This window comes from Stigmatopora nigra, chromosome 3 (genome assembly GCF_051989575.1).
Source record: "Stigmatopora nigra isolate UIUO_SnigA chromosome 3, RoL_Snig_1.1, whole genome shotgun sequence".
Classification (NCBI taxonomy): domain Eukaryota; kingdom Metazoa; phylum Chordata; class Actinopteri; order Syngnathiformes; family Syngnathidae; genus Stigmatopora; species Stigmatopora nigra.
The window spans coordinates 9,858,660-9,877,072 of record NC_135510.1 but is presented as its reverse complement, the minus strand read 5'-3'; the positions used below and the strand labels follow the sequence as shown (position 1 = coordinate 9,877,072).

Sequence of the window (18,413 nt, the reverse complement as noted above, 5' to 3'; positions counted from 1 at the left end):
CACCTAAATTCTGCTCTCGCGATACTTAAAATCGTCTGCAGGGGGAAAAAAGGTTTCATTTACTCTACATGTCTACTATTAACTAGAAGACTCTTCATTTCAACTTGTGTACTCTAAAGTGGAAAAAGTAGTTGATATATATAAAATAAGATACATAAATAAGTAATATATCCACATCCTGTATTCTTAAACATATCTCATTAAAAATGTGCCATATCCACACTAAGGTAAACAGGTTGAAAAAACATCTTAATATGTATCATTTTCTATTCCACTTATCCTCACATGGGTCACCGGGGTGCTAAAGTCTATCCCAGCCACTTGTGTACACCCTTAAATAGATGCCAGCCAATAGCAGAGCACAAGGAGATAAACAACCATTTATGCTCACACAAATACCTGGGAATAATTTAGAGCAGTGGTGGGTAAATTATTCCCGGATGGGCCGCGGTGGGTGGAGTTTTTTGTTCCAACCCATCGTGAGGACACTTTTTCACCAATGTGGCATCCAATCAGATTGCAGTCTGGTGCTTCTTATTTCCACAGAAACCTCATTGGTTAAACTGCCTGTAAGGAATGCCTGCCTGTGTGGGTTTTCTCCGGGTACTCCAGGTTCCTCCCAGTTAAACGGATTGGATAACTACTGTCAATTGTGTGAGTTTTTATGGTGAACTATTACATTAATTAAACAATTGTTTCATTTAGGGCAACATTACATGAAATTTGCTGAGTTGGACCAAGTACTCGAGTATAATCATGCCATTCAGCTAGTGTTGAATAATATGCAGTTCATATTTACAGTGAGAGTACAGTACGTTTTAGAGGAATTTGGTCAAGGCGAGTGATAGTTTTCACACTCTTCAAGTCTGCGACCCCACCCAGCAAATACAGAGCGGCTCTGGCTGTGTTGAAGCCTTCTGTCATTCTAAAAGGAAGCCAGACATGTTGACACACTTGCACTGATCATGGCCACGTTTTCCTCTTTTTGGTCAGATGTTAGTTTTTGCACCTACACAGCTATTCCAGGTATAGAACACATCTTCATGGAGTATTGGCTTGAGTGGTGAAAAAATACTCGAATACACTACACGAATCTATAATACTATCAAAGGGTTTGTCAGCTTGGGCAGTTTCTGATACAAACTAACTAGCAGCTTTCTCACATCAATGTCTCCAAATGATTCATGATATTTTCTTTCTTTACAATTTGGCTTGTTTGAACACCTGCAAACGCCTGACACGCGTCCTCCCAAAAATACCATCAGACTGCCTCGCTAAATATGGAGGGCAGTGGCGTCTGTTCATAAATCAGAACACCCCTGCTTAGATGTTGCTCGTCTCTGTACAACAAGTCTGGTGTGGGTCGGTTGACCCACGCATACTGTCCGGGTCAAAATTGGCATTTGATCGACAAATAGACTAAATGTAATTTTTTTGACAGTGAAATTTCTAATGTCATGTTGCAAAAGGTTTGAATTTCAACACTCCCTCGCCTAGAATTAGTTTTTTCTAGTTTCTTTAGTAGTTCTGTCAAGTAGAGAATTATAGGCGTACCCTTAAATCATACAAACATAAATTTGCTTTGGTGGGGCAGAGTTTTCAAAACAGTGAATACATGATACAAGTGTGAGATAGGAAAGGCCATTTAAAAGTATCTTGTTGTCTCACTTATAGTATTCCGCGTTTTATAACATTTTCTCCCCACTATACATTGTGTGCAATAGTTACTAATCCAGCATTGCCAATATAAGTCCGATTGGAGCACATATACTGTATACATTATCCATCTTCTCAAGGTATGGACAACTTTAGAAGTGCAATGAAATACTAGAGCAAGTGACTTTAAAATGAGAAAAGACCACATTTCCAGCAGAAATCCATCACAAAGTCTTAAAAAATAAGCAATCACATCGCACTAGAAGGCTTGAAATTATCATTAATTCTAGTTTTGAGTTTTTGTGTCTTTCTGATATATAATTGATATTTTCAAAGAGTTTGGAGATAGCATTGGGAAACTCAGGATGCAATAAGGCATTTATATATAAAATGCATCCACCTATTGAAAAATTCAAGTTACGAAAACATTCCTGGAACAAATTAATTTCTATCACAGCATTCCAAAACACATTTTTTTGTCTTTGTAAAACAACAACACAGTTGCATCGTCACATTAAATTCAGAGTTCAACTTTTCTAAGTGCACAGGTTTTTAGTTCCAAGGCATGTTTTTGTTCAACCCAGATAATATAACAATGATTAGCATACACTTTAAATATGGTTAAATATGGCCGGTAAATCAGCTAATCGCAAAATCTGTGATTCGTCCACTGTCTAAACAACCATTTTTGGCAGCTCTAGTTTAGAAAGCAAATAAACGGCCAAGCGTTCCAGGCGTGGCCTATTCCCTTCTTCCTTGCTAAAGACTTGACATCTACCGAAAGAAAACCTCCCCAAAATAAAACCCTCCCACCTCATCTTCATTCTTCCACCCCCTTTTTTTTTATTCCTCATTCTTTCTCATATCCGAGCATGGGTGTGATTTTTTTGGGCCCAAAAAAAATAGCTGATCTCAGAATCCCGTTATAGCAAGAATGTCGCAGAGCTTTGCCGAATACTTTGATTTAAGTGCTAAAACGGAACGTGGGTTCTGGCTAGGTTCGCACCACGCCGTTTTGGCTGTAAGAAGCCAGCTCATTCCAAACATCCTGCTTCATCAAGCAAACTTTGCATGCACATCGCAATCATTCTTTCATTAAGCTGGGCTCTGGCCTGCTTGGTTCTTATTTCCCGAGGCCGATCTTAATAGCCGAGATGGAGATCGTCTCTGGCTGGGTTGTGGCCTGTAACCCAGTGAGACTTTCTCACACTGCGTGTTGTCTTTGGCCGAGACCGACGCGGTTCATTTCCTTTTGTCTTGTGCAGCACAACTTTTGCCAATATTCATGTGCAATGTTTTTAAGAAAAAAAATCTGTAGCAGTCATCAATGTATTTGGGCCCAGTTGTGGTTACTTTTACCATCTCCCTCTCGTACATACAACTGAGGTAGAATCTCCCTTTATGAAGCCATTTTTTGCCATGTTTTCTTGGAAGGCTGCTTCCTAGAAGTAATCCGAACACACAGAGCTTTAAGTGTTGACCTTTCACCTACGCTTCATTTCATGATGAAAACGCTCTTTACCGAGCAAGACAGGAGAGGAACGCTAGAGTGAGTCATCAGGGGTTTAACAACTTTTTTTTTTCTATCTAGAACCCCGCCTCTAACATCACTCCTGATCGGGAAACTCAATGACGGCATGGAACAATGAACACCATCAATTATTGATCAGGAAAAAGACGCTAAATGCAATAGAATCTAGAAAATCAACTATCTGTAGATGAAATATCGGTGTCTCATTGGCTACCATTGACAGTGATAGACATCCAATCCATTTGGTCTGGGAGGACTGGCAGTGAATGACCACCAACCGTCTGCTGGTACTACAGATTGCAACCACATGCGGGGAAATGACCTTGGACAGATGTATAAACACTCTTGTCTAATGTGTCTAATCCCGTCATAAGTTCTCAGTGGTGTAATGAACTACACTACTTTGACTCAGAGTCATTCACTTCCTGTTTGTTGTAAAGTTGGAAACAAATGTGAGAGAAAAAAAGATAATCATTCATGGGAAACGCCTTCACATTACACAAAGAGCCAGACACTTAAAGGCGGAATAACAAAACTAGATAAAAGAATAAATATTTACAGATTCTGAGAGAGTTAAAGACAGAAATAAATGACAAGAGAAAGAGTGCCCGTTCGACGTAGTTTGTCACCTGAAGGCCCGTTGGACAGTGTATTTGGCTTCCATCCAGCCTCAGCCCACCGCCCACGTATCTTTGGGTACGTGTGTTTGATGCCGAGTCCTCAGCACACACAAATCTGACCATCTTAGGCATGGAAAACATTCCCTCTTGAGTTTTTGCCGCCACCATCTGCGAGAGACACACAGGCACAGATGGAGATTTCCGCAAACACACTGCATATGAAATAGACACACAGAGATCCTATTATACTGCACACCACTTGTGGACTTGTCAATTTTAGGAGTGTTATGACACTGAAAAAACGTGATCATACTTGGCACTGCTTCATTGGAACCCACTGCCGGAAAAGAGGAAACGAGGATGTGGAGTGTTTCCGAGCGAGTATCTTTTACAAATACTGAATGTATAGCATAGAGTCAACATCATCGGCAAGACAGTATATTTATCATTTTTCTAGCATGTTTTACATCTGACGTCATGGAAAAGGAAGAAAAGCACAAGTACGACTAGCGGCACCTGCTTTCCTTTGATAGAAGACAGACTGTTTTGTCAGCATACTGTAAAAGAGGTCAATGAAAAGCTAGGATTACAGCAAAAGAAACCTCATTGGAGCAAAAATTTGGGCTAATTGGCATCGGATGCACATGAAGTCTTTTTAGGTGACTTCCATTTGAAAAAGTATGATCACTTTGCGACTAGAACTCAAGACAGAAGAGCAGAAAGGAAAATGAACTTCAATGGAGAAGCTGCCAAGAGAAGAGTTGGAAATCAAATGTCTTTAGTTCATCTGTTGTCTTGTGCTGCAATGTTCCAGTCCCGATCTCCCCTTCATCATGACGTGTCTCACACACACACACACACACACACACACACATGCATACACGAAGCAGAAGCTAATGCCTTCAAGCAGCATTGACCTATTTTCCATTGGAGCAGCAATAAAAAGACAGTGGAAAGATGGAGATTTCAGACAAGGTGAATCCACTATAGCACAAAGTTGGTGAATGTGTGTGTGTGTGTTTGTATTTGCATGAACTTGCATGGGTGTGCTCATTTCTAGGCCAAAAGTGCAAAGGCTGTTTGGAAAATATCCATCATGTGACCTAATCACCTTTATACGTATACATTATATTAAAGCTCAAGGGATTTTAATCATATTAGATCCATGAACTGTAAATGTCATCAACTCTAACTTGGAATGATCAAGTGTTCCTGATTTGTGGCATCGGAATAACAGGCAGTCGGGGCAGACAAAGTAGTGAGTCTCCTTTGTTTTTGTGTTAGCAAAGCATCACATGACTCCTCCTCCTCCTGTCCATGGCAGGAACTTGAGCAGGTTCGTACCACCAGAGTGTTTAAGTGTTGCCAGTGTTGTTTAGTTTCCTTCGAGATGTGAACTCTGCACGACTCTGATAACATTCAGTGGAGGAACAATTTCACGCTCTTGTGCTTCGGGCCCTTTTATGACTTAAATTGTTCCACTAAGGCGCTGTGGAGTCTGGTACCAGTTTGTCATATTTTTGTCAAAAGCCCTACAGTCAATTCTGGAAAGGAATCCCAGCACAAAATAGATTCATAAATTAAACTTGGGTTTGGAGGGTGGCGTGGGTATGTATGTAATCCTAAAGACATTAACAAGAGGAAATATATTCCGTCAGATTGTTTTTTTTTTTACTTGACTGCTAATCATAGTGACGTTTAATGCACCCATGTGATTCAAAACACTGTAAACGAAGAACAACAAAAAAGTAGTTTTGCTAGTTCCATTTTTAATGCATTCCAGATGAACTACATTAGATTTTTTTTTTACATTCAGTCCATGATCAGAAAATATACTTGTACTGTCCAGCATTAGACAGTTTTATCTCACTGCTTTGTGTATTTTGGATCATTTTAAGACCCAAAAGGCCCACATTTCTAACTTGGGTCCATAAACTTTTGATAAACCGCTCTACAGTTACTACACAAAATGGTAAAATGGCAGCCATCCTACTGTGCAAAGTTTATTTTGACAACATACCAACACAGCAATTGTGGGCAAATGTATAAATATTATTCCAAGAATCCTTCATTTGGAGGATCAAAGCTCTATTGCGTCATCCCGAAATTACCTCTAAACGTTACCAAGACATTTTTCTTGAATAAATTTGAGACTTTTCGAAACAGTGTTGCTATGAGACAAACTTGATGACACTGTTTCCCACAAAGAATAAACTCATCGACTGTGATGATCCAATTCAATTGAACTGGGAGGGGCTCCCTGGCACCCAGTGAGTTAAGAAATCCCAGTGTTTGCTGGCACTACAAAATCTGACCACATGGAGTGAATTAGCCATGACCTCTCAGTAAGTGACTGACCTTGTTGTACCTGACACGCACCACACTTTTTCTCCTGGGGAGTCCAGCTTCGGGCGAGGTCCTTGTGACTCAGAGGGAATCCACAGGGACGTCACAAAGCTGCCAAAGCACTGGGAGTGGAAAGAAATGCACATGTTCAGCACCAATTGTTTTCGGGTTGTCCGAGCCCTAGTTTGGTGAGGTTACAATCAGATAAGGCCCAGAATCTATTAGTGTTTAACGTTGGCACAGCGTGAAAACCCACGATAAATATCCGGCAAAATGATAAACATTGGTGAAATAAGTAGGTATAACAGTGTTAACATATTCATAAGCACATTAATTAAACCAAAGGGAGGATCACAGGATGTTTCATGTTAAATGCATCACTTAAGTCATTGGCGCCATCTTGTGGAAAAAAAGATACACTGAAAAGTTTATAAAATCAATTTCCGCGTCCCAACATACATATAGGCATCAAGTTCATTCCGCTAAAATATTAACTTTAAAATCTAAAATTTTTACTCTGAAGTGTACCTAAATGTTTAGTGTTTGGCACAGCTATTCGAGACATGCCAAAAAAAATTTCTTTGTCATATAATTATCACATAACAAAAAGTCACACTATATAAAAGTAATTGAATTCAATTTCTCTGTGTGGTTGTCCTCTGGTAGTGCCGCCAGCCACTGATTAAATGTGTATATGAGTGCAAGAAAGAAGGCAAAAACCTGGCCAACGAAAAAAATATTTTATTTAATATGAAGTTTTTCACCTAAACAAACATTTTCAAGCAAAACAAGAGCCAAAATGTACCACAGTTCTCACCCAATTTCACTGCTTGTTCTTCTATTTGCTTTGAAAGCCATTCCATCTTAGAAGAACAGCATTTATTTTTACTTTGACAAATGTAAGAAATGAAAACCACGGTCAAACGCAGAAACTTACTCGGGCTGTGAAACTTGACACGTGTGGGGATGACTGTTTGGCAAAATCTAGGGGAATGGTCATAGACAAACTGGGTTAACAAGACAATAAGGGTCAGGAGTGTGGCATCAGAGGCAGTGGATTGATTGGTCGACACACAAAGGCAGGTGAAATCAATGCCTGATCAAGACATGCTTAAGAGAACCAAACAAACTCAAACCCTTACAACATTTAACGTTTTAAGGCCTAAAAGGAAATTACTGACACAAATTACCCCCAAATTAAGCTACTTTAAAAGTTTCAATCATCATCACATTTTTTAGAAGTAATTGAAAGATATTTAATATTCCAAATAAAAATGAGGAATTTTGAGTACAACCAGATTGTCTCATGACATTTTGAACTTCCTATATTCTAAGAATCATCTCATCTCATTTTCTGAACTCATTAAGATCGCAGGAGGTGCTGGAGCCTGTCCCAGCTGGCCCAGGGAGAACATGCAAACTCCACACAGATGGACATGACCAGGAATTGAACCCAGTGCTGTAAGGCTGGTGCACTAACCACTTGCTCCATTGTGCTGCCACCTTTGCATTGTATATTTATTTATTAATCATGCCGCATTCTGATCCTCAGTTCAACAAATGCAAGTGGACGGATTTGAAATTGGCCCTCGCATCCAATAAACAGAGAGACCCTCGGAGACAAAAGTTTGGACCCCCCAGTGGATGGAAAATACAGTGTTGTCTGTTCATGCAGTTTTCTACAATAGATACAGAGGCAGCTGTGATGACCACTTGCCTCTTTATGTTAGTGTCCATGCACGACAGGTGTTTTGAGGCAAAGCTGGCTGCTCCCCGTCACGATGGGCATTTGGCTGTGCATGTGGAACCACACCAGGTGACCGACACTAAGGAAGACCCGGTCGCATGTCCGAACCTGCTCACACACAAGCACAACTGGCATGTTGAATCGTCTCAACTTCTGGTCCCATCCCACGCCTCGTGTTGTTGATACCAACCTGGCCATGTGGATCGACCAGCAATAGGTGCCGCACGATGGTTCTGTCCATCCCGCTGAGAACATACTGACCGCGGGCCGAGCTGCTCTCTCGGACCAGGAAGTCTCCGTTGTGTGCCAGAAGTGATTCGGCTCGCTCTCTTTCTAACCTGAGCACAGAATCACAGTATTAAAGTTATTTGATATACTGTCATTTTTAGAGCACAGGCTGCACCCACCAAATTTTAGCAAGAAAATAATATAAAGTTGTACCTCTACTTAGGGAATTAATTTGTTCCAGAACTGTTTTCGTAACTTGAAAATTTCGTAAGTAGAGCAGTACTTTATATGTAAATTCTATCATTCGTTCCACAGTCCTCACAGAATTGATAACCCACCTGCCATGAAACCAAGCCTCTTCCTGGATCAGGTGGTGTGTTTCACAAATAGGAGAATATGGATTACACCGTAGTTCACAATCAGGTGGGTCTAAAGCAGAAAGTAGGAAGAAATATATAACAATTAGTGGTGGAAAGTTTAGAAGTGTTAATATTCTGTTGTGGAACTTATACATGTTTTAGTACTTGTTTTAGAACATTTTTTTAAAGACCACATGATAATGTATTTTATGATCATAGATACAGCACATTTCCTAAAAGAAACGAGGCACTGTTCGGTCATTGCATTAAATCTATTTTTATTTTCCTTTGATTCCAGCTTTTAGGGATGATTATTATCGTGAGTGGCATTTAAATGCGGCTCAATAAAGATTTGACAATATTCATTTTTGTGACTAATGGACTAATACAACCGTAGGAGGGAAGGCAAGAGTTTGCAATTTTTCCTTGCCGTCTCTTATATACACATGCAATATTGTGTGTTATAAAAATACTGCGACGACACTGCGGGCAAACAAAAGGAAATAGAGAAAATATGCATTGAAAGAAACATGTTAAAGTTGTACCTGTTGATCGGTCATCCGTATTCTGTGCTATCGAACAATTTTCATACAAAGAAATTGTTGCCAAGGACCCAACCTGAAAGAAAACAATATGAAATTAAAAAATAAAAGTCTGTCTTCCTTCTTTAAACCTTTCATGATTGATTGATTAAAGATTTTGTTTGCATGAACGCTTTTTTTTTTCATTGTTTTTCTGGTGGAACAAGAGGCAAAAATAATAATATAATTCTCAATAATTAAAATGATAATAAATATAGTGAGGGAAAATATTTCCTCTCTTTGGGTAACCTTGCTGTTTCTTTATCATTCCTTTATTTAATTATCACCAACGGAAATACAGTGGTCTATTTTTCCAAATAAAATTTCTCGTCAATCTGTCTGAAATTCAACTATTGTTGAGTCTTGTTCGTCATGAAGGACTCAATTTTGTCCATTTCGAAAACTAATTTTCCTCCAGAATCATATACAGTTTGTCAGAACTTCAAATGGTTGAAAAGTTTTTGTTTTTTTTTTGTCAGCATTACCTGGTTCTCGTCCACCCTCGTGACCCGCATGTCCTCAAATCCCTTCTTTGGAGTCACATTATAGTAGTGATGACGCAAACTGGAAACATCGTGATTGTTATCAATGGCAGCTTTCGTCTCGGTCAATGTCTCCTCTCGACTCCGTATGTTGCAAACTCTGCCATCTGATCTACACGCAGAAGATGAATTATGAGAAATCCGCAAACAAACAAGAGCAGCACAAACAACATTAGTCACCAAGCAGACCTGGGATCAGTGGAGACGAGCAACGGCGTGTGACATAGGAGCTGTTTGAAGCGAAACTCGAAGGCCCAACCGATGCTACGGATGACATCGGCCGCTCGACCTTGAGGGCACTCGAGGATATGACATGCTAACACAGACACAAACAAATACGAACTATGAAACTAAATTATAATCTAAGATAGGGAAAAATAATAATAATAATCCACATTACCTCTTTGATTGTTTTGGTCTTTGGCTACATATGCAATGTAGTCTTCCATGTCCTGAAAACGAATAGCATCACAGTTTGTTAAAAAAAAAATCCATGTAAATATTATGTCATCAGCACCTGTTTATTTATTTTTTATAAAACTGCTTTGACCATAAATCAATGAGCAGACAGGTGCATAAAGTAGAATGAATATAGTTATTGCGCTGCAGACTTGGAGACACGTGGCATGCTATTTCTTGACTTGCTGTTTTGATATATTTGTCCAGCAATTGGCTTACAGTGCAGGAAACTTGGGCTGAACTTTCTAGTTTGTGTCATATGAGAATTTAGTGTTGCCTCAGAAGGAACCTCATGGATGGATGCTGGATAAGAGAAATTGCTTTTAAAGGTGACAAGACTGCAGCTCGCAATGGTGACCTAGCAGTGGCAATTTGGGAATGTTGACATTTTAGGCTGAAAATTATGTGGTTCCAAGTTATTGGGTCACTGGCAGCTGGTGGCCAATGAGTTAACTTAATGTAAAAATTTAATTTACCAGAAAAAAAATTCTCCACATAAAACTAAATAGATAAAGGTGGTACGTAGACCCAGTATTAACAGTTCATTATTTAATGAATTAAAAGAAAAAACATATTTTAATACATAGGCCTATTCAAGTCGGTTTATCGATGAAACTGATTGAGAAATAATAAATATATTTCATCTATAAAGGTACTGTGATACATAACAAATGCCAGTGTAAATATATGTATGCACATGTATAAATATATAATGGGCGCTACTGTGCATAATTTACCCACAAAACTATGGGCCGGCTCATTGAAAAGGTCATTCAAAGTATGTCTTCATATGAAATCAGTCCGGGTACCACTTAAAGTAGAAAATTATATTTTTGAAGGTTTTAGGTCTCTAAAAATGACCAGACAGTAATATTGAATTACTTTTTTTTTGCACCATTTCAATATCTTAAAATGGCATTTCAGACCTTATATGTTTTTAAATATGTAATAATTTTACAAATGTTTAATACTGAACTGAATTACAAATTCGTAGGGAATTTAATTTTTGCTTTAAAGTAATTCAACGCCCCATAAGATCCGTTCACATGAGATTGAATTAAAAGAGTGTGTGATGCATGTCACATGTGAAAATACAAACATACTTGGTCTCCCCCAGAGGCGAATGAAATTGCTTGGACGGAGTGTTGAGTAATTTTCTAGGAAAGAGAGAAGAAAGCTCTGTTTCTACGACCCAGTTCAATAGGTCAGAGAGTGCGGGGCTTTGGAGGGCTCACCTGCGAGGAGGCCCCCAGAAGAGTCAGCGTGTCTGGGGAGACGCTAAGGATGACCCGCCTGCCCGAAAACTGCAGGTTGCTCCGGCCCAGAACGCACGACAGCCGTTTATGTTCAGGCTAACAAAGGGTGCAGAAAAATAGCTTGTTTCCTAGATTTTGTCAGTATATTTCAGTGTAACGTGGGAAATGTGTGGGCAACTTACAGTCTTTGTTTTCACTGCGCTTTTGGCCGTCGTCCTCTTGCACAGTCTGTTGATTGCCTCTCTGCGTGACATTATAAACACAGTAAGCTCTGATTTGCATGCAGATTTCAAATCATTTAACATGTCAACAGTTTAAAAAGTATCAACTGAGTACTTGCCAAGTTCATAAGAATAATGTTTTTATTGGAGTGCAGCAAAATCTAAAAAGTCACGAGTTACAGTAATCCCTCGATTACCGCGGTTAATGTAGACCAGAAATGGCTGCGATAAACGTAAACCCGCAAAGTTTGTGGATTTTCACATTTTTATGAACGTACAAAAACAATAAATACATTTCAAAAAATGAAATTCCACCCTGGAAAAAAAATCTGCGGTGTAGTGAAAGCGTGAAAGTTGCAGCCGCACAATTCGAGGGATTACTGTATCGCATGTAACTATCAAATCAGAAGAGTCATGGTCTAGTTAAAACGTATTTTCGTAATGGTAGACTTTTTGGTTTTTGCTAGATTGGCACACTTTCTGAAAACTTTCTTGCTTAACTGTTATCTCACTGACTGCCATTGACAGCAAAAGACGTCCAATCTGTTGTTTACAGTGGCACCGACACGTGATGGTTGATTGGCAGATTGGACGTCTATCGCTGATAATGGCCGCGCCGCCACTGGGAAAGAAGACTTCTCACAAGCGGACGGCGTTGTCTAAAGCTCCACCTTGCTCTGCTTAGAAATTCAATTGATGCGTAGACAGTCATGAGCTTGTGAAAGTAACTCAATAATATAATCATATTAGAATATGGAGCAGAGTAGCAACATCTTGGTTTCACTGCTAATATAGTACGTGATTTATGATTGTGGCATTGCTCTTCATCCGGTATGCATTTTCATTTATTTAACGAGACCATACGCTGAAATTACTATGTTAAGAAAAGAAGCTTTAACACTACAAAAATGTCTGTAATTCAAGAAAATTGATCTTAGTGGTTGCTAGGAGACATCTTGTGTTTAAATATTATTTTTGCTTCCATAATTGTTAAGTCTTTTAGGGGATTTTTTTTTTTACAGTTTACAGGGCTGGTTAGGTTGCGTAATTGAGTTCTTTGATGCACATTTTTGGCAGGGAAAAATAAATGGTATTCACCGCAGTGGTTAGAAAGTGTACTATATATGATTTTATAAAGTGGCTCAAACTTCTTGTTCTTTGCATGGTAAGCAATTTGAAAAATGTCAACTTATTAAGTCCACTGTTTTAGCTGATTGCTAAAGTCAAAAATGAATTTTAAATGATCCATAGTACGTTTTACATGCATTTCCCCACAATTGTTGCTTGCTATTCCCAGGTAGATATAAGATAAAGATAACTACACCATCTGTATTGTTATTAAATTAGTACAACCTCAGATGAGTGACCCTCCAAATTAGGGAGGCAAGATTTGAAATATTACTGGTGAGTTAAGAGTATAGGCACAAAAGGAAATCAAAACATCAGTGTGTTAAAAAAGCATAAAATTAGAGAGTGATAATTTTCATTATGATCATATTTGGCAGTGCAACAAGCGATTAAATCCTTCTCATCGTCACTGTATCCATGTGATGGTACAGTCCGTGTGGAAAGTAGTATTTCTTGGAAAAGCTTTTTTTTTCTCTTTGAACTTAAGATGCACATGATAAATTTAAGTCTTCCTCTCTGCCAATTCCGCTTTTGTATATGTCAAATCATTAGGAGGAAATTCACCAAATTGGATTTTCTGGCCAATTGGTCGTGCAGTAATCTTGCGAACAGAGCTCGCTGTGCTCGTGTTAACTGAGGCATCCTGTGGGAGGACATCACCATCAAATGGGAAGGAGAAAGCCACGCGCAATGGCAGACGTCACACGCTTAATTTACTGTTTCCCTTTCTCAGATGTTCTAATTCTGCATGTTGCATTTACGGGGGGTGGGGGGGGGGGAGTGGACCTACCGAGTTACTTGCTTTCTTGTGTCAAAGTCAAGGATTCTCATGGGCTGGGTCACTTCCACGCTACCCATATACTGTGTCAGAGAGAGAGAGAGAAAAAAATAAACAGGTAAACATCAAATTTTGAAAATGAACAGTTTTAAACTATAGAAATACACAAGTACTATATTGTGTGTATGTGGTATGTATAAGTGAGAAATTGTAAAATTCAACAATTTGAAATATGTGTGGGTGGCTTATATATATATATATGCTTATATATATGCTTATATATATATATATATATATATATATATATATATATATATATATATATATATATGCTTATATATATATATATATATATATATATATATATATATATATATATATATGCTTATATATATATATATATATATATATATATATATATATATATATATATATATATATATATATATATATATATATATATATATATATATATATATATATATATATATATATATATATATATATATATATATGGATAGATCTTGGGTGAATCAAAGTATAACTGAGGTGTTCATATATGGTCGTCAAGGGAACAGCCATAAACTTTACTCATGTCCATTCAATGTTAGTCAAGGTCTGCATTTCCTGCAAAATACATGCCTATTTTTGCCAATAAAGCCTTTCCTAAAGTAAAAAAAAATGCATAAATGACTTTTCAACCTGATAGAAAATGATTATCTAATAGATGATCCTTTGTATAAGGTTATTAAAGATGCCTACACAGGTGGAATCCTTATTCATCACATAGTCCGAAAGCCACTTTTGGCCCTCAACAAGCTAACGCAATCAAAGGCTTAGGCGAATTGATAACTCTTTTGCAAAAAAAGGATGTCAACTTGGAGAAGTCGTCATCCTCTACAGATATGGCCACTGGATTTGCACAATATACTCCTGAGAGACTTAAAGAAAAGTCAAGCTGAAACTGAAGTCAAACACATTCTCGTGTCAATCCATAAAATTGTCTTTTCTTAGTTTCCTGTGAGCAGCAGCTTGAATTTTTAAACCGTTATAAAGAAAGGTGGAATCCAGCAGAATTTCTGTGAACATGGAATAATAGCACAAAATTCAGTGACCCTTTAAAAAAAAAGTCCAAATGCTCAACTTGAAATCAAGGTTCTTAGTCAAATGGTACAAACAGGTAACTTTTGAGGAAGGGTGAGTGTCAAGGACATAGAGTATATGTGTGTGCTTGTATAGAGCTGAGGACCTGCAGCTTGGTTCTTGGTTACAAATTACCGACACACACACACACACACACACACACAAGCAGCAGAGATGTGACGATGAGCGCAGAGCCAGAGCATGAGTCACTACTGCCTACACAGGAAGCTGTCTGTGAGGTGGAGGTAAAAGTGCGTGTGAAAGAGTGAATGGAGACAAGTGCAGCGTGCGTACATTCGAGGACATAACACACCCCAACATGAGTCGTGACGTACCTTCATGTGGTGATGGACCACTCTCTGGACCACTGAAGAGCACTTCTTGCATTTGTGTAGAGCGCAGGAAGAGCAGCTTGGGGTCCCGGGAAAACTGCACGTGCGATGGATGGCGATTGGTCTTTTGGGGGGATTGGTCGCATCACAGGTTTGATCCCCCTCCTGGGGACCATCTACACTTTCAGAGCTAAGCGAGCTGCTTGGGGACCAATCGTCTAGAGAGCTTTTGGAATCATTGAGCAGGCGGCTGTATTTAGTGCGCTTCAGCATGCCGGCACTGCGCACAGGAGAGAAGACCGTTCAAATGCATGTAGGACAAAAAAAAAGGTCCGACTCTTGTTGGAGTTTTACCCGGTGAAAGCTCCGCTGTGCAGTTTCTTTGTAAAAGCAGTGGATGGGATGCAGGCGTGAACTAGAAAAGCACATTTTGTATTCATTACTTCTAATTGACCACGTCCAACCATAGTGCTGAGTAAATTGTACTCACCCGCATCTAACATGGGATGTCCCATGTAGTTTAAGGTCCAGGAATTCCAAAAGTTGCAATTTGAAGTCGTCCTTGTCAACTTCCCTCCGTTTCTGTTGTCTGTGCAGCTTTTATGAATGACTAGAAGGTCCCTCTTTGTGAATAGGTGTCGCTCTGACTCTCTCCCTATGTGTGGACTGTGGACCAATGTGTGAATGGAGCAGATTGACAGCTGGGCAGCTTCCAGGTCCTCCTCCATCTCCACCCCACCCTCACCTAAAGCAAGCAGCCAATCGTAGGAGAGTGGAGTGACTCATGCTGCACACAAGACGGGCGGGCAAATACACACACATACACAGTTATCACGAAGATGCCAAGAGTTTCAACATTAGGCTGCATTTAAAGTTACATTCAAAACGTGAGGAATACCATGAAATAATAATAATAATTTAAAAAAGACTTTAACTTGCATGGGGAAACACAGGAAAAGTGGAGTGATTAAGAATAAATATACAGAATGCCTCAAGTGACGTCAAAATGTAAAGGCCATGATAAGGACAGTATCCACAGATCTATTTTCAAGTGCCACATTGTTAAGAAGATAAAAAAGAATCACAAATGACTTCCAATTGGGTGAATTGGACCCCAAGGATAACACTAGGGAACAATTGTGTGAGAAAATCAGTTATTTTTATGCTGATTAAAACAATCATTTTTACGGCCTAATTCAGTCCAGTTTATTTTTATCCGCCTTACTTTTTTACTAGTATATTATTACTTGCACACAAAAAGTCATATTCTATCAAAAAACAGCATTGAAAAAAAACACGCAGCCAGGGCTGTTTCTCATATGGTATTTCATTGTATCTTAATACAGATATTTTAATACAATAAGAGTTTTGGATTTGACACCCAAAAATTTTCCTGAAAACAACAGTGTCCCAAGTCAATACTATAATGCTATGATTCAGGGTGAAAATGTTAGTGTTTTTGGTTTTAATCCTCCTTGATTTTGTTTTCCAAAAACCAGCATTTAAAAAAAAAATCTTTACATAAATAAATAGGCCAAGCCATAGGAATTACTTAGACAACATTTTAATGATGTTAATCATCAGTCCATATAGTTTAGAGATTATGAGAAACAGCCTCTTACAATGTTGCTATTAATGTAGTCATGAAAGACAGTCATAAATATTCATATAAAGACAGAACACTGAAAAGTACTTCATTGAACCGTATTTTTGTTGTTGTTGTTGTCGTCAATATTTTTTGCTCCTTTTAAATCACAATAACTTTTCTAGTACTGTATGTACATAGTGCAAACAAAATACACGCTTGTTTTTGATGAACACTTGGATGATGTGGTAAGAAAATGGCCATTCATGTACAAAGTACCTTTTTATCAAACTACAAATACTTTCAAAATCCAAATGGGACACTTATTTCATCACACCACACCACGTTATGGAATTTCACTTTTGGGGGGGGCATGATTAAATGGCTTTAAGAAGTGGTTGAGTATTTTCCAAATCTTGAATACAGAATCAACATCGCTTAATACACTGGCTTAAAAGGCATTAGTAGTGTGAATAATGTACACCGCGCTTTAGTAACGAGGGTCGATCGTTGTAGTTTAGATGCCTGTTTCTTCACATAGTAACTTTTAAAAAGCCCATTTTAGGAAAATAAGCCTCTGTTTTGTTCAAGTTCAAACTTCAAATTCTCAATCTAAACAACTATGTGAACTAAATATCCGAGTTCGGATTACAAAGTAGATCATTTTACCCAGCCTCGATTTAAAAAAACATAAACGAAAGACTCCAGTAGAAACTCCTCAAGAAGAAAACGGCGAGACGTTATGGAACACTGACACAGCGCGGTCAATATGACAAAGTAGTACGGTACACAAAGACACTACTGTTATGCTTCTCAGAAGTTAAGTCATCTTAAATTATCAGAACGCAAAATGGGGCAAATCACTTATGCAAATGTTACAAAACACTTGCAGAATGATGGGCGTCATTTTAGAGAGGTCAAGAGGAAGCATTCGCGTCAACACATTATGTACAAAAAAATAAGGTAAAGCTCATGAACACAGCAAATTCAAATGGAACTTATGTGCCTGTAAACAAACACTCACGGAGGAGCACTACATGCTCAATCAATTAAGACGCGAGCTTATTTGTGAAGCTTTTTTTGTAACACTTGCTCCTAGAGAGGGGCATTTGACTTGGGATGGGCAGGGGGAAAAAAATGGAAAGATTTTCCGAGTTCAAGTGTTGCAGGTTATGGGATGAAAGTGAAGCAAACCCCCTCCCTCACCCAATAAGAAACTGCTGCCGCTTGGTCCTTGACACTCCCTGTGGCGTGCGGGTGGTCAGCACTGACGGATACCTGAGATAAGGAGCCTGATTTACCGAGAACTAAAATTGTGGTCTTCACTTCAGGTTATGTAGGGATGGAGTTGGAAAAGGAAAGCAAACATATTAGCTACAAAAGTGTTTGTTCCCTTCCACAATTATCAGAAGATTTCCAACTGTAGAAGACAAGACATTTTGATCAGGTGTTGTTTTTAAAACTTGGGAGAGCCCACCTAAAAACTGCTCTCTGAGAACCCAGCACCAATTGAGCTAAAAGAAGTACAGAAATGAAGAAGTAAGAGGAGTTTTGTCAGAGATGGTATGGCATGACGCCTTCATGTGACTGACTCCCATTGAATCAGTGATTCTTAAATTGTAGTTCAAAGCGGGCTCCCTCTCGTTGCAACACAAAGAATCACAAGTGAGTGTAAGTGTGAGCAAGATTACAGCAATTTCAAATTTTGGCCAATTTCAGTAGTATTTCCTTTTTAAGTACAGCCAAGCCTTCCTTTTCAGCTTTCAGGACTGTTTCAACCTTCACGCATTAAATTTGGCACATTTTTTTTAAATCATCTCCCCATCGAGCAGAACTGCTAATGTTCAAAGTGAGTACACTAACGCCAAAAGGTGCTGTGTCACCTCAAGATTAAAGGTCTT

General features: G+C 38.7%; 2 protein-coding genes across 4 annotated transcripts in view; both read right to left on the bottom strand.

Annotated features, from left to right (window-relative positions):
- Positions 1-7,882, bottom strand: part of fbn1 (fibrillin 1) — a 47,104-nt gene extending 39,222 nt beyond the window's left edge. Inside the window, exons 1-4 of one of the 3 annotated variants that reach the window (XM_077712921.1) lie at positions 7,091-7,882; positions 6,971-7,016; positions 6,166-6,275; positions 3,817-3,975 (exon numbers count right to left, since the gene is read on the bottom strand). The gene's annotated coding sequence lies outside the window, so the exon portion shown is untranslated. Of the gene's footprint in view, positions 1-3,816; positions 3,976-6,165; positions 6,276-6,970 lie in introns of all 3 variants that reach the window. The other 2 variants (XM_077712920.1, XM_077712919.1) reach the window with 2 other exon arrangements.
- Positions 7,883-8,012: 130 nt separating this feature from the next.
- Positions 8,013-17,427, bottom strand: LOC144194165 (SHC-transforming protein 1-like). The gene is made up of 13 exons (XM_077713033.1): positions 15,418-17,427; positions 15,282-15,342; positions 14,931-15,207; positions 13,465-13,535; positions 11,508-11,568; positions 11,305-11,421; positions 11,173-11,226; positions 10,011-10,062; positions 9,800-9,926; positions 9,554-9,722; positions 9,033-9,105; positions 8,467-8,557; positions 8,013-8,238 (listed from the first exon to the last, which is right to left on the bottom strand). The coding sequence occupies exons 1-13, from the start codon at positions 15,653-15,655 to the stop codon at positions 8,013-8,015; spliced, it is 1,617 nt and encodes a 538-aa protein (XP_077569159.1). The 5' UTR covers positions 15,656-17,427.
- Between the last annotated feature and the right edge of the window lie 986 nt (positions 17,428-18,413).

What these genes read in the sequence shown, in the direction of transcription:
- LOC144194165 (XM_077713033.1), bottom strand. Translation starts at nt 15,655, where the DNA reads ATGGAGGAGGACCTGGAAGCTGCCCAGCTGTCAATCTGCTCCATTCAC. An exon ending in GCGCAGTGAAAACAAAGACT is followed by an intron (nt 11,422 to 11,507) that starts GTAAGTTGCCCA and finishes ACCCTTTGTTAG; the next exon opens with CCTGAACATAAACGGCTGTC. An exon ending in TTCTGGGGGCCTCCTCGCAG is followed by an intron (nt 11,227 to 11,304) that starts GTGAGCCCTCCA and finishes TCTCTTTCCTAG; the next exon opens with AAAATTACTCAACACTCCGT.